Source organism: Perna viridis, chromosome 1 (assembly GCF_037379345.1).
Source record: "Perna viridis isolate PV_CMFRI_1.1 ecotype Kerala chromosome 1, ASM3737934v1, whole genome shotgun sequence".
Lineage (NCBI taxonomy): Eukaryota > Metazoa > Mollusca > Bivalvia > Mytilida > Mytilidae > Perna > Perna viridis.
The window spans coordinates 71,280,110-71,297,297 of record NC_142445.1 but is presented as its reverse complement, the minus strand read 5'-3'; the positions used below and the strand labels follow the sequence as shown (position 1 = coordinate 71,297,297).

At 35.9% G+C, this 17,188-nt stretch overlaps 1 protein-coding gene across 2 annotated transcripts in view; it reads right to left on the bottom strand.

Moving 5' to 3' along the window:
• Positions 1-13,571: 13,571 nt before the first annotated feature.
• Positions 13,572-17,188, bottom strand: part of LOC148630241 (uncharacterized) — a 36,805-nt gene continuing 33,188 nt past the window's right edge. For both annotated transcript variants that reach the window (XM_088564024.1, XM_088564013.1), the window contains exon 7: positions 13,572-16,103. In XM_088564024.1, the coding sequence (XP_088420150.1) occupies positions 15,971-16,103 (133 nt within the window). In that variant the 3' untranslated portion in view covers positions 13,572-15,970. The remainder of the gene's footprint in view (positions 16,104-17,188) is intronic.

Genomic DNA, 17,188 nt, shown 5'->3' with positions numbered 1-17,188 from the left:
ACTTCAGATACTGGTCATAAAATATAAAATGAGGCCATAAATTACCTGTATTAAAAGGCAATAGAATTACTGTCGATCTTTTCGAAATTCATAATTATGCAACATTACACCATGTTTTAAAGGTGAATGACGTACAGTCGAACTTCACTCGCTCGAACTCGGATGGCTCGAACACCCGGGATTACAATTCACAATTCAAAGTACCAAAATTTTCTCCTATATAATCAGTATAAATAACCTTGGATTTCTCGAACACTCGAACTGACTAGTCGGTCCGTTCGGTAATAAATCTTAGAGAATAACCCTCACTAACTCGAACTTGTCAGCAATTTTGTCAGCTTGGGTAATAAAAGGTGTGAAAAACTGAAACCCTATCATTCATCAGTGTCATTTTAGTTAATTGCAGGTAAAATTTAAGTCATCACTAATTAGGTAGTTTTGATCTTTAATATAACACTGATTGAAGTTCGAGAATGTTCAGAAGTCGGTATGATAAAAGCATGATAGAAAATCGGTTGAAAACAAATTATTGACCAAGGAACTCGAACTCTGAACGTTTTTAAAAGCGAACACAGCATTTTTAATGTCCACAAATCAACACAATATTCCGAAAGCGAACGAAAAAGATCTACGAACTAACAAAACTTCGTAGGAAGTAGGCAATTTCTAACGTTAAAGTCGAACTCGGACCGACACCGAAAAAAATCCGGAAATATACGAACTTCAATTTCTCGAACTCTCGGTAACTCGAACACATTTCAATGGTCCCTTGGAGTTCGAGCTACCGAGGTTTGACTGTATATACGTGCGAAAATGTCTTCCACTTACATTCATTAGTATTATAGTAGTTATGCTTCTTTAAATTTTATATCGTTTTAAAGGAGCTATAAAGACTAGTGGTTAAAATCTTTAAATATATGCATATCCAGGGTGTAAAAGCATACGTACTCTACTATGATCAATCAAACACGTCAAGCTACTTTATTAACATTGAAGTCAACGGGACAAAACAGTGGTGAACACATGTAAAGATCTTCGGGTTGTGCTGTTTTTAAGACATTTGTAAAAGTAAAATTTGAATAACAAATCATTCACTGAGTCAAAAGTTATTGTCATAATCATATATTAATCACAAAATATGGTCAGGAAAAATGAGTTTAAAGTCAAGCATGAGTCAGACGTTTAATGCGTTCAAGGTCACATATATTCTCTAAAGTCTAATATAAGTCACAACTCACAAACTCCAATAAAAACTGGGAGCATGGACCGGGTGCACCGGTAGGGTAAGCGTCCTCTGCTTTTCAAGAAACACCTGCCGAGTTGCTCATAAAATGTCAGGTCCGTGTTAGACGAAAGAGGAAAGGAAAACAATGACACATTGAACAAATCGGTTCTCACAGTGCAGATGGATACACCGTAACGATGTACGAGTTCATTGTGACGACCATAAAACTTCTGTAGTAATGACTTCAATCTTTTAGCAACATAACCCTGTTCCAGAAGCCTGATTGTAAGAAGTCTAGCGTAGCGCGGTACAAAAAGTCCGTGTTATAACGTCAAGCTCTGGCATGACGTAAGAGTTGTGATACGAAAACTTCATATGCATGTACTGGAGGTATGTTGCCACAAATAAAAGGAAAGTTGACAATACGGAATGAAAAGTCATCGCGTTTGTTGTATAGTTAATAGTTTTCTTTTACCATTAAGTGTAGATCAAGATATGAGGCTGACTCCACAGCGTCTGTAGTATTATTTATCTCGAGTTCTTTTGGGTAGATGTGCTGTATAAAATCCCCGAAACTAGAATTGTTTATTGGTAATACGTCATCTATATATTGGAAACTGAGATCAAAGGATTTGGCTAAACGAAGTTCCTCCCTTTGTATCAGATCAGCTATAAAGTCAGCCTCATAAGAGTGAAGGAATAGGTCAGCGAATAGAAAAAAACAATTTGATCCATTAAAAAGATATATTGATGTTTTGGGAACAGCTGCATTCTGTCCTGTTGTGTGAGGATTTCCTCGTCGTGCATTGAAGACCTATGGGTGGCCTTGGGCTTACAATTTCATCCCGGTGGGTTTGCTGTTTTTTTGTTTTTTTGTTTTGTTTTTTTTTTTTTTTCACATACTCACCATATCCATTTGCCAAAGACCAGCACCCATTAAAAGTTCTTATAATGTTTAAGATGTGAACTTTACCTGTATTTTTAAATAAAGTGCCAAGATTTTCCAAATTGTCTTTGTCCCTGGATTACATTTTTTTTATTACCGCTATAACCTTGGTTCCCTTGATTACTCTCTTGAACCTGTAAAATATGAGTTAACGTTAATACTACCAAGCCAAATATAAAACATAAGGTATGATCAAGTTTTAGCCATAAGTTGCCGTCAAGTCAAATATGAGTCATGTCAAAAGTTACCGTCAAGTCAAATATATTGTAAGTCACATTTTATTGTTCAAGTCAAACATGAGACACAAGATATTGTCAAATCAAATATGATTCATAACTATTGTTAAGATAAATATGAGTCATGTTATTGTCACTCAAATACAAGTCATAAGACATTGTCAAGTCACAAGTGGGTCATATGTCAATTCAAATATGATTGTTATTATATATACATGTATAGTATTGTCAAGTCATATGTGTTTCAATTGAAATATTAGTAAGAAGATGATGATATTGTCAAGTCAAATACGAGTCCCAAGTTATTATCAAGTCAAATATTAGTTACAAGATATGGTCTTGTCAAATACAAATAAATATTAGTCATAAGTTGTTGTCAAGTCAAATACATGTATGAGTCACATTATTATGAAGTCATTGGTGTATATTTTAAAGAGACAACAACCCCACTGGATAAAAATGGCAGCCAAGGCCACAAAATGGTCTGCACTGAACGACGAGGTAATCATCATACTACAAAGCAGGCTACAGCTGGTCCCGAAGCATCATTATACACTGGTACAGCGAAAGAGTTGCCCATATATACTCAAGTAACATAAAAAATAACTAAAGGTGAAAAACAGACAAGACATACTGAAGCTAGAAATTTCTGACGCAAAGAAATGCAGAGGGGTTAAAGTACTTTGGCGTGATCACAACACTCCTACTTTAAAATCTGACCACTGCGGGAAATATTACACAATAAAACACACCTAAAATCGGTTCAAAAAGATCTCGAGTCCCGTATTACAACGGAAATAAAGAAACTGAATAAAAATTACACAAATGCACAAACTAAGGACTACTAGCAGTTAACTGAAATGCCATTCCAGACCAATTTAACCTACAAAAAGTTGTTCCCATCGTAAGTAAAATCAATCCCATTTCTGCCTATGCGGAGTTGAGAGAGTAATCAAGGTAACCAAGGTTATAGCGGAAATCAAAAGAATGTAACCCAGGAACAAAGACCAGACGTGGAAAACAGACATACACAAAAGAACATACAGTAACTAAAATCATACATACAAAGTTACAAAAGCAAATGAGCAACCCGGACTCCACTAAAAATTGGGAGCATGGATCAGGTGCACCGGTAGGGTAAGCGTCCTCTGCTTTTCTAGAAACACCCTCCGAGTTGTTCACAAAAAAGTCAAGTCCGGGGTAGACGAAAGAGAAAGGAAAACTATGACACGTTGGACAAATCAGTATTCATGGCGCGGATAGATACACCATAACGATCCACGGATTCATGATGACGACCATAACACTTTTGTAGTGATGACTTCAATCTTGTAGCAACATAACCCTGTTCCAGAAGTCTATTTGTTAGAATTCTAGCGCAAACAAAACGTCTGCGTAGTTTCGGCAAGCTCTGGCATAACGTATGAGTTGTGATATGAACACTCCATACGCAGGTGCCGAAGAGATGTTGCCACAGATGAAAGGAAGTTGACAATTGTCAATGAAAAGTCATCACGTTTGTCGTAAAGTTTGGTCAATAGTTTTCTTTTACCATCGATTTCTAAGTGTAGGTCAAGATATGAGGCTGACTTCACAGTGTCTGTAGTATCCTTTATCTTAAGTTCTTTTGGATAGATGCGATGCATCAAATCTCCAAAATTAGGATTGTTTAAAGTTAATACATCATTTATATAGCGGAAACTGATATTAAAGGATCTAGCTAAACAATATTCTTTCTGTCCGATAAGATCAGCTATAAAGTCAGCCTCATAAGAGTGAAGGAATAGGTCAGCAAGTAGAGGAATACAATTTGTTCCCATTGGAATGCCGATCGTTTGTTGAAAAACCCGTCCACCACACTGGAAAAATATGTTGTCGATTAAAAATTTTAGCATTTTGTAAACATCTTCCTCTGTATATTTGGAAGATGATTTGGAATTATTTCTTACAAAGTATGAGGAATCTCTACCAAGAACTATATATTTGTATCTAGGTGTACCATCTTTTTTTTTTTGATTGATTGATTGATTGTTGTTGTTTATTGCCGTTTCGGCGACTAGGGCCATATCACGGCAAGAACATTTAATGCAAGGAAAACATTAAAAGCAAGATCAAAGTATCTTCATAAAATAATGAAATTAAAACAAACAGCTATTTACATATAAAAAGGTACATAAAAGGTGAACCTAAGACATAAAATACATATAGAAACATAACTTCGATAAAACATTTAAAATATTGAAAAATCAAGGAAGGTATCCAATTTAAATTTTATTAAATAAACCGATGTCCCACAAGAAATCGATAATGTTTTTAGATGAAACGGTCTTGAACAAATCAAACATATTGGCGCAGTCAAAATAATTTTGCCTGATGTTGGCAAAATCCACACAATCTAGAAGAACATGTTTGATAGAGAAAGGGCAATCACATGGGATACACTCAGGTGGAGGATCACCAACAAGCAAATGGCCATGTGTAAATCTAGAATGTCCAATGCGGCATCTAGTCATGACCACTTGCTCTTTGCGATTGCTCGACCCGGATTGATGAACGCATAGATCGGGTTTTATGGAATTGAGTTTGTTGTGTTCAAGACCGTCCCATCGGTCCTGCCACATCTTTAAAATATATTTTCTTATTAAAGGTTTAAAATCGGTGTATGGCAAACTAACGTCCTTTATTATTTCATTTAATGCCTTCTTGGCAACCCTGTCTACAACTGAATTCCCCTGAATACCAACATGACTGGGTATCCAGAGAAAAACAATTTCTATATCGAATTCCCGAAGTCGATGAATAAAATATAAAATTTGTAAGATAAGAGTGTTTTTCAGTTTGTGATTCTTAATTGCCAAAAGACAGCTCAATGAGTCAGAACAAATAATAAACTGTGACAGATTAGATTGAGTAATCAATTTAAGTGCTAACAATATGGCTCGAGCTTCAGCTGTGAATATGGAAGCGCTTGATGGCAACCGTTCAGTTACAGTTCTGTCACCATGGACAGCAGCACATGCAACGCTATCGCCATCTTTTGAGCCATCTGTATACACCGTCAAAAAATCTGGATAATTTGCTTTAATTTCAGAAAATTTTTGTTGTAAAAATAAAGGATTGGTATCGGACTTTTTATATTCACGCAGATCAAAAATGAAAGAAGGATGTGGAAGCTCCCATGGAGGGCATTTCGAAGTAACAACAGGTGTCACTGCATTGGTCTCCAGATGAATTGCTTCCAAATGAGGTTTTATTCGAATTCCAAAAGGAGGGGTTTTGCTTTCATGTTTTCGATAAATGTCGACATAAATAGGATTAATGACACAGTCGTAGGCAGGGCTATCTGGGTAGGCCATAAGTTTACTTACATATTGAAGACCTAATTTCAAACGTCTGTCTCCAAGGGAGGGTTCATTTGCCTCGGCATAAAGGCTCTCAATAGGAGAGGTTCTGAAGGCACCAAGGCAAAGTCGCAACCCCTGGTGGTGAACAGCGTCTAAAATTTTAAGGTAAGATTTTTTGGCGGAACCATAAACAATAGATCCATAATCAAGTTTAGACCTAACCAAAGATCTATATAAATTTAATAAAATTGAGGTATCAGCACCCCAATCGGTACTGGACACCATTTTTAAAATATCTAGTGCCTTAAGACACCTAGATTTAAGTAATTTGATATGGGGAAGAAAAGAAAGTTTACTATCAAAAAGTAATCCAAGGAATTTTGTTTCTTCTACTATTTTGATTTTATTACCATACAGAAAGAGATCTGGGTCCGGATGCAGCTTTCGCTTTCGACAAAAGTGCATACCAACAGTTTTAGATGTAGAAAACTTAAACCCATTCTCCAAAGCCCATTTCTCAATTCTTTTGAGGCAAAGTTGTAACTGCCTTTCAATATTACTCATATTTTGTCCCCTGTAGCAGATCAAAAAGTCGTCTACATACAAGGAACCGTCAATATTGTCCTTCAAAACTTGGGCTAAACTATTAATTTTAATACTGAAGAGAGTGACAGAAAGAATACTTCCCTGAGGAACTCCCATTTCCTGTTCCTTCTCCTCAGAAAAAGTCGAATTTACCCTCACATTAAAATGACGATCTGACAAAAAATTAGACAAGAACAGAGGAAGTCTTCCTTTCAACCCCATATCAAATATATCTTTTAAAATACCGTATTTCCACGTCGTGTCATAGGCTTTTTCTAAATCGAAAAAGACCGAAACAACATGTTCATTTTTAGCAAATGCATTTCTGATGAGCGTTTCAAACCGGACTAAATGGTCAAGAGTACTTCTGCCTTGCCTAAAACCACACTGAATATTAGTGAGTAAGTTGTGCTTCTCAAGAAACCACACAAGGCGATCATTGACCATTCGTTCCATTGTCTTGCAGACGCAGCTTGTCAATGCGATCGGGCGATAATTTGAAGGATCCGTATGATCTTTTCCTGGTTTTGGAATAGGGACTACTGAAGCCGTTTTCCAGATGGACGGAACGTTACCAGAAGTCCATATCTCGTTCATTAACGTGAGAAGTGTATGTAGAGATGGATCAGGAAGATGTTTTAAAAGTTGATAGTGAATATTATCTAGCCCACTAGCTGTATCGTGGGCTTTAGCCAGTGACGATTTTAGTTCCTCTATAGAAAATTGAGAGTTGTAAGATTCCGCATTATTTGACTTGAAGTTTAATTTTGTCTTTTCTGCAGATGATTTAATTTTTTGAAAATCCGGTTTGTAGTTAGATGAGGATGAATGTTTAGCGAATGTTTCAGCTAGCTTATTGGCGATATCTTTTTCGGTGGTTAGAGTGGTATTACCAACCTTAAGGTGTTTTACTGAAGAATTCGAATTTTTTCCTTTTACTTTTCTAATAAAAGTCCATACTTTATTGAGGGGAGTGTGAGATTTAATACTAGAAACAAAATTTTTCCAAGAGGTTCGTCTGGCTTGTTTACATGTACGTCGAGCTTTTGCTCGAAATATTCGGAAGTTTGACAGATTTGCTGGTGTAGAATTTTTGTCAAACCGGCGATGGGCCTTGTTGCGTTCTTCGATCGCTTTGTCGCACTCATCAGTAAACCATGGTTTACTAGGCCTTTTTGGATTTGTCGAGGTTTTAGGTATTGTTTTATTAGCAATTGATGTCAGTCTTTCATTAAATAATAAAATGGGATCTTCAACATCCTTCATCGCTTCTAATCGTAATTCTTCAAGACAGTGGGCTTCAAATGAAGCCCAATCTGCTTTCTCAAGTTTAAAACGAGGTTGACGTTCCTCCGTTTTGGAGGATAAATGCTCCAAAATAATTGGAAAATGATCACTCCCGCACAAGTCATCATGAACTCGCCATGTAAACTCTGAAAGTACGAGAGGATCACAAATGCTTAAATCAATAGAAGAATACGATCCATTGCCTGAATGAAGGAACGTTGAAGATCCGTCATTAAATATGCACAAGTCTTCTTGCTGAAGGAGCTCCTCAACTTTTTTACCTTTATCATTCGTATGATTACTTCCCCATAAGGGATTATGAGCATTAAAGTCACCCAAAATAATAAATGGTTTGGGCAACTGCTTAACCAAATCAACTAATTTATTTCTGCACAAAATTGAATTTGGGGGAATGTAAATGGAACAAACGGTTATGGTTTTATCAAGGGATAACCGAACGGCCACTGCTTGTAGATCGGTAGTTAAAGGAACTGAACTATGTATTACTCTGTCCCTAATAAAAATGGTAGATCCACCAGCAGCTCGTTCATTTGCCTCAGCAAATGTACTATACATTGTATATCCTTTTACGGAAATTCGATCCGTTTCTTTTAAATGACTCTCTTGGAGACATAATGCAACTGGTAAAATAGACTGAACAAGAAGAGTTAATTCCAAAATATTAGCCTTTAAACCTCGACAATTCCATTGAAGTAATTTGGCCATTTTTATGGGTGACGAATGGGGGATATTTTCTCTGACTTGGATCCGCGACCACGACTCGATGACCTTCTAGTACGAGTGCCACCATTAAGGTCAATTCGAATTGACTGAGCGCGCTGCTCCTTGTATTTTTTCATGGCAACAGGATCTGTTTGGTCAATCTGATCAAGGTCGGGACCCAGCCAGTTTTCACCTGGACAAAGTCCATGATCTGTTGTTTCCATGTCAGATTCGGAATCCGAGTCCGACACCACAGGCGACACAATCTGTCGCCTAGACTTGGATTTCTCCAAGTCCTCCACATGGAAATTCCCCAACTTTTTTGGGGGTTGGACATTCTTCTGTTGAGATTTGGAAGACGATGACTGTTGTGATGATGGAGATGATTTTGAAGATGATCCGGAATTTTGGGATGACTGAGTCTGGGAACATTGGTAAGATTTCTTAGCTCTGGCCTTTTTAATTTCCTCTAAACATTTTTTGGATGGTTTCATTATTTTGGTGGATACTTCAGTGGGCAGTTTGGCAAGACCATTGATATCCTCTTTCCAACTCATGATCGTCTGCACCTCAACAGTCGAGGACAGACAAGCACGCTTTGCAACACTAGCATAAGATGTTTTGCCAGATGCAAGAAAATTGTTGGAAAGGGACCACTTCTGGCGAGCTTCACTATATGAAATTTTGTTTTCAGTTTTTATCTTTAAAATATCTTTTTCTTTCTTATAAAGAGGGCAATCTTTAGATGATGACATGTGAGCTTCCTCACAGTTTCTGCATTTCAGATCTTTTCTGCAGTCGATTCCCTCGTGTCCTTCTTCAGAGCATCGGAAACAAAACAGTTTTCCTCTACACTGGCCCTTTCCATGCCCAAACTTCTGGCATTTAAAACACCGAAGTGGGTTAGGAATATACAGACTGACAGCTGTCCTGTATGGACCAATGTAGACATGAGATGGCACTGAAGTGGAACTAAATGTTAACAGGATTGTTCTCATTGGTGTGGTTGCATCTGCACGTCGAGAAGTAAATCTTTTCACTGACTTAACGCCTTGTGATTTCAGTTCCTCACAGATCTCTTCATCAGTCAAGGCGTCGAGGTCTCGACCCCGGTATTTAAGGACACCCTGTGACTGATTTAGTGACTTGTGTGCAGATGAAACCACATCAAGGTCACCAATCCTGGTTAATTTTAACAAATTTGATGATTGGCCAGGTCTGAGGCATTCAATTAAAATTCCTGATCTTATTTTCTTCGTATCTTTAACATCACCAGCTACACCCTTGATAGTTTTCTGTATTAAAAAAGGAGAAAGTTCATTAACATTTTTGTCTTTATCTTTTGCAGAAATTACAATAAATCTTGGCCAGTTTTTATCACTTTCGTCAGAAGAATTGCAGACATCACTTTTTCGTTTTTTTTAATAAGAAACATTGGACTCCCCGTTGTTTTTTGTCGCCATGTTAAGTTTTAGTAAGTTTCATCGTCTCTGTTCCCCACCCGCCACCGAGTGCCAACACGGGCGATGCTAGGACTCTACGTATTTCCAGCAGATAGCATCAGGGATTCCAGAGACGACATACTCGAACAGAGCGTATCTATCAATGGCGCATAGACAGCGTACTACTCGATTGACCCATGAGCCACCGCCTTCTTCATTTGCCATTTGTAAGCTTTTGAAAATCTTAGAAACATTGGATTTAACAAAATGCCATCAGTAAAGCAGGTGGACAAATGAAGGGCATGGCGTGACCAGCCGATTGATCGAACCGGGTCCATCCGATCTCCCGTTTAGATGACCTAAGAGCCGAGTGGCATATACAGCCGTATCCTCGATCATCCAGCCATCGATGACACGGGGGTTACGTCACGACTGGAGTCTAGATACGACCTTCATCCACTAGGACCTCCTCGCCCACCAATAACTCACGGGTTGCAACTCACGGCAAACAAGTAGGTGAACCCACTTTTTATTTTAAACACCGGGCCCACGGTCGATGTTCGGATCGCTTTAGTCTGGCCTCTAACCTTTGACCTTTCCAGCATGGGTAACCCTACCAGGAGAAAAAACTCCAGCTGGCATAGCTCTTAGGATCACTGAGGCACGCAAGCCCCCCTACCACGACAAGGATAGCGATCCACAGGGGGATCAAATCTCCAAAATTAGGATTGTTTAAAGTTAATACATCATTTATATAGCGGAAACTGATATTAAAGGATCTAGCTAAACAATATTCTTTCTGTCCGATAAGATCAGCTATAAAGTCAGCCTCATAAGAGTGAAGGAATAGGTCAGCAAGTAGAGGAATACAATTTGTTCCCATTGGAATGCCGATCGTTTGTTGAAAAACCCGTCCACCACACTGGAAAAATATGTTGTCGATTAAAAATTTTAGCATTTTGTAAACATCTTCCTCTGTATATTTGGAAGATGATTTGGAATTATTTCTTACAAAGTATGAGGAATCTCTACCAAGAACTATATATTTGTATCTAGGTGTACCATCTTTTTTTTTTTTTTTTTTGAAAAACAACGATTTACAATGTTTTTAAGTCGGAATTTTAACTGAGTATGTGGAATAGAAGTATACAATGTTGAAAAATCATAGGTTTTAATGCTATTATATTCAGATAATAGCCTTTTTTAATTGAAAATTTTGGATGCAATGGGTGAAGTAAAGGATTATGAAATAATTGGTATGGATTTGTCTTTGAAATATGAGGGAACTTTGTTGGCTACGTTTTTGTGATGGAGGATGTTAGGAAAATTAATTGCATCTATACCTTTATTGACAAACGGTAGTGGAAGAAATGAACGTTTTTCTTCATCTTGATTTTTCACACAAACTGGTTTAAAGAGCTTGTGGAAAGCAATAACTAAAATGATAGCAACAAGTCTGTATAATGATGATGTATGGTCAGAATCAGGAGTGTCAAGACTTGTTTTGTAAAGGGAATCACGGTACATCATAAGTCATACAATAAGGACACAACCCATGCCATGCCAAAAACTGCTTTAAATTATAGTGTTTTAATTTCTATGTAAAGACCCTATGAGCGAATCGATGTTAATACTAAATAAATGCTATACATAACGATTTCACAACAATTCCATAACTATATTCCTTACGAATGAGCCTATTCAAAGGATTAGATAACTAATCGGATGAGTAAAGAAGTTTAGGAAGAACTATGGGGTCACTACGGCGTCTATTGCGCGTCCAGACGAGTGTAAATGTTTAAGTATAACCTTTTATTTTCTTTGTAACTTGGTGTAAAGATGTTTATAAGGTAACACTACATCATGGAAACATAGGTATTTAATAGCAAGTGCTATGGACTACAAGCAAGTCATGAGCTCCAAAACAAGTGCATATATACCCTTTTGTGGTAAGTTGATGAACATGCCCAATATACACTTCTGCGATGTAGGGTTAAATTTTCCTCGCGGTAGTGTATATTGAGCATGCTTCACGCATGCATCGACTATTCAATCTTTAGCACAAAAGTTTCTATTATAATTTTCTTATTTCAACAGGTTCACTCCATGTTTAATCAAACGCATCTATCATTTTATGATATACAGAGATTGACTGAGAATATGTGTACCGGTAGATACGAAAAACATTGAAATGGGGCACTTGTAAAAGATACAACAACCTAACGTAGGATTAATTTTGGATACTAGCCAACATATTGGGTAAAGAATGTGAACAGCATTTTAGTTGTGTGCAGGGGCTTATACAGGAATTTCAGAACGGGGTGGCACATATGACAGCGTTCATTCACGCTATAATGATTTTCTGTTGGTTCAACCAAAACCGGAAGGCGCTTGCCCGGTTTACCGGTCAAAGATCCACCACTGGCGTCAAATGATAAGCTAATCCAGCATATATTGCATGATTCAAAGACAGTGGTGGATCTGGAGATAAATCAATTGTCCAAAAAAATGCGTGGTGATGCTTATGTAATAAGAATATCATTTTTCAAAAATGTTTCTGTAGTACTTCTGCTAATTCATGCAGCCAATATGTCTCTTGAATAAGGAATATTCAATATTCACAGGTAAAACAAATCAGTGTTCAACCCCGAACTTATAAACTTTGATAAAATCTTACAAAGAAACGGATAGTTATTCTCTAATGAAATTGTGCTCATTCGATACGATTTTTCTGCGCATTAATTTTAAATGTGGACTTGGACATTCAGACCTGCATATTTTAGCCCAAGTTTCAAGCAATAACGATGCCAATTTTCTGGTACTTGAAGTTTTTGCTAAACACATACCCAATTCAAAGGGCACATTTCAGATGAAAAATGATATCATATATGTGGCCCTTAGAAACCCCATCATCTTTGCCACTTGTAATTGAAAATTTCTAATTTTTTGCAATTGTTTGGAGGAAATATTTCATTTTTTGCATACTAAAAAACTTGAACATGATTTTTCTTTAGTTCCACTGTTGGGTACCTCGCTGAATCGTTCTTCATTATGTATGAATTGTCTCTATATATACCTTTTTTCTAATGAAGATCATTCGATTGTTATTTGATGTTTAATCCCATCTATACACATGGGGCTGAAGTTAAACAATTTGAACCATTTAAGTTCTCTTTTTTCTGTAGCAAATTTTAATTCTGTGGTATTGAGACTAGAGTTGTTGCGAAAATTTCAAGTTCAATCCAATAGTTTTCAAGGCTCACTTTGGTTGGTTCTACTATGAAAAATAATGTCTGACACGTTTTTATTCGATACCACTTTATAATCTCTTTGGCCTTTTTTTTCAAAATTATATATCACAATTCGTATATGCGTCACAAATTGAGATTGCAGTTCTAGTAGCCTTTCGACTTTGTCCGTCTGTCCAACTTATGGGAACCTACCTGTGTAACTTTGTACTTTGTGTAAAATAAACTCTGTTACTTTAATTGCTTATAAACATATTAAAATTGTGTGCTTCCTATAATGAATTTTGACAATTTTTTCCCACGTTTTTATATGCACGAAGCCTTGTTTGGTTACTCTGTGTTGTGGCGGTTAATACATATGTTCACTCTGTATATTTTGTCTTATTCTTTTTAGTTGCATGTATTGCTGTGTGCTTGTTATATATATTTTTTTTTTGCTTTTTGTTTTTTGTATTTTGTTTTTTTGTTTTGTTTCACTTGTATAATTAAAATCGGTAAATTGTTACATTTTAGACGACAAAAATATATCTTCGTATATGTACAAACATTTAATAACAACATAACTAATTTACATTATGGCCTGCCATATAACAAGGTCATCAGACTACATGAATCTTGTATTCAATTCTTTGGGAACAAATCAGGATAAAACTAAAACAGTACATCAGTAAATACACATACAATATAAAATGTCATTTCATTGACTACACAAACAATATAAGATGAAATTTCAGTGAGTAACAATGTAAGATGTTACAAGTCATTTCAGTAAATGCATGTACTATGTAAAAGAGTAATCAAGGAACCAAGGTTATAGCGGTAATCAAAAGAATGTAATCCAGGGACAAAGACCAGACATGGAAAAACAAACATACACAACAAAGAACATAAAGTAACTAAAATCATACATACAAAGTAACAAAAGCACATGAGCAACTCGGACTTCACTAAAAAATTAACAAACTACTAGATGAGAGGTTAATTCTTGTAACACGTGTAGAACATATTGGAATTTCTTATAGTGATATTGATGGTACTTTTGTTGACACTGCATCTTTTCTTGAGACCCATGGTTTTCGGAGAGGTTTATTTTATTAGTTACGCATTGGTATGAAACCAGAGGTTCCTTAAGGTAATTCCAATTGACCATAAATTGATATCGTTAATATCAGGGAAAATTTATATTTATAAACAATACACAAAATATCAATCTGTGATACACAAGAACATCATGTGCTTTTTACAATTTTTAATTTTAAAAAAATCATAAGAATTAATGGTGAAAATGTTCACGGAGTCATGTGCACAAAATTGCAGCTAGAACAAGACCTTTGGTGGTATCAAAATCTAAATTTAGCTCATATATTTTTCAAATCATATTTCTTATAACGTGGAATAATGGTGTACCGTATTTATAAACCATTTCAGTACTTTGTAATAAAAAATATATACACTGATTCAATATGCGTATTATTTCTGAAACCAAACTTTTATGCCAAACATGAACAAAATTAGTGACTTTATGAATAATCATAATTTTTCAGACTTCACAAAGCTTTCCTTATTCATTCGTATCATTAATAAAAAGATAAAATCCTGGTTAGCTTTTTGTGCTTATTATATAACCAGTTGTACCCTCCAAGTGTTCCTTTCCGTATTGTATATGTACTGTATTATTTATCTCTACATGTTTTTTTTTTTGGTTCTGGAGTAGAAAGATATATATATATATATATATATATATGTATATCTTTATAAATAAAAAAAAAACATGTACAGAGATAAATAATACAGTACATATACAATACGGAAATATATTTATATATAACATAAAATCACGTGTGTGATGATGCTATTAATAAATTTAATGAATGAACGTGGTCACATGACAACTAATTTCCCCGAATACACCATGACCCACATTCACGGGTATGACTATACTGGGGGACTGTGTAAACGCTTTGATTCTTTACACCGTCCGTGAGGAACCCTAAATTATAGTCAATGACTGTAAGAAACCCCTCAGTCCGCTAAGTATTACAAATACCTCATATAAGTGCGAATCGGGTCCAACAGTATTGATTATGTATGTTAGCACGAAAACAACAATTAAACCAAATATAGGAACAGTCAGGTGATGGTCAGCGTCACATATATCGTGCTATTGATTGGCTAACAGTGTGTTACGCACTAAATGAAGGGTGTAACGGATATACGGAAAGTGCTATCATTTTCAATTTTATTGTTATAGATTTATTTAATGATTGCTGCCTTGTATATTACCATTTATACAGCGACTTCAAAGTAGTTTGAAAATAAAATAAATAGAGTCAGTTGTCAAGGTTATTGGTCAAATTTATAAAGCTTCCTTCAGATTTGTCATGAAATTGCTACAGTAGTACAAGGCATATAAGAATTTTAGAAAAACATAAATGGATACAACTAACGACCCATAATATAAAATTATCTATGGATAATAGCGTGTTGGAATTTATATACAAAACGGTGGTTATTGATGAATATATCAAACACTAATTACAACCGTCTTATGTGATAATGATCAACATTTTAACTAAAATATCTGTTCTATTCAAATGATGTCAAATTTAATATTTGGTCATACTTATCAAAGCTATGAAAAATGTTTCCGATTTCCGTCAGTATAACATTTAAAAAATTGTGTTGTGTATTCTGTGATGTTTTGATGCTAGTAGTCTACCTTCAACAAGTAAATGGTACATATGCACTGAAACCATCATCAGTCAAGTCGACATCAGCAATCATTAATTCCTTACTAGTAAGTAAGTTAAGGTGAAGCTACATAACATGTACATTAAATCAAATTATCCACTTAGGTTAATCCGTTATGATCAGACAAACTGTCGACCGATAAAATACTGACAAATCATTTCACTGAGGTGGTAATTTTTGATTTCAGAAACGTTCTAAGTCATCGTATTTGTCCCTTGGTTCTACACTTTCACACATTGTTCTTTCTTTTTTTCGTTTCATTTCTTCAAGTCTCTCTTTCAGTCGTCTTTCTTGTGCTTCCTTTTTGGCAGTAAGTCTGTTAATGTAAAAATGATAATTGCATGACTCTGTAATAATCTTATTCTATAATGTATTTATACTTGATTGATGAATAATGCATTAAATATTGACACCATGGTAATTTTCATAAACGAAGTAACCATAACATAAAAGATCAAACAATAATAACTAAATATTGATCATCCTGTTAAAACTTTAATTATCTGCTAGGAATATACACGGCAGATCATCCTGTTAAAACATGAATTATCTGCTAGGAACATTCACTGCAGGTCACCTTGTTAACATATGAATTATCTGATAAGAACATACACTGCAGATTGTCCTGTTAAAACATGAATTATCTGCTTGTAACATACACAGCATATTATCCTGTTAAAACATGACTTATCTGCTAGGAACATACACTGCAAATCATCCTGTTTAAATGATATAAATTATCAGCTTGGAGCATACACTGCAGATCATCCTGTTAAAGAGTAATCAAGGGAACCAAGGTTATAGCAATAATCAAAAGAATGTAATCCTGGGACAAAGACCAGACATAGAAAACAGACATACACAACAAAGAACATACAGTAACTAAAATCATACATACAAAGTAACAAAAGCAAATGAGCAACTCGAACTCCACTAAAAATTGGGAGCATGGACCAGGTGCACCGGTTGGGTAAGCGTCCTCTGCTTTTCTAGAAACACCCGCCGAGTTGCTCATAAAAAGTCAAGTCCGGGGTAGACAAACGAGGAAAGCAAAACTATGGCCCGTTGAATAAATCAGTTTTCATGGCGCAGATGGATACACCATAACGATCCACGAGTTGATGATGACGACCATAAAACTTCTGTAGTGATGACTTCAATCTTGTAGCAACATAACCCTGTTCCAGAAGCCTATTTGTTAGAGTTCTAGCGCGATACAAAAAGTCTGCGTAGTTTCGGCAAGCTCTGGCATAACGTATGAGTTGTGATATGAAGACTCCATACGCAGGTGCTGAAGGGATGTTGCCACAGATGAAAGGAAAGTTGACAATTATGAATGAAAAGTCATCACGTTTGTCGTAAAGTTTGGTCAATAGTTTTCCTTTACCATCGATTTCTAAG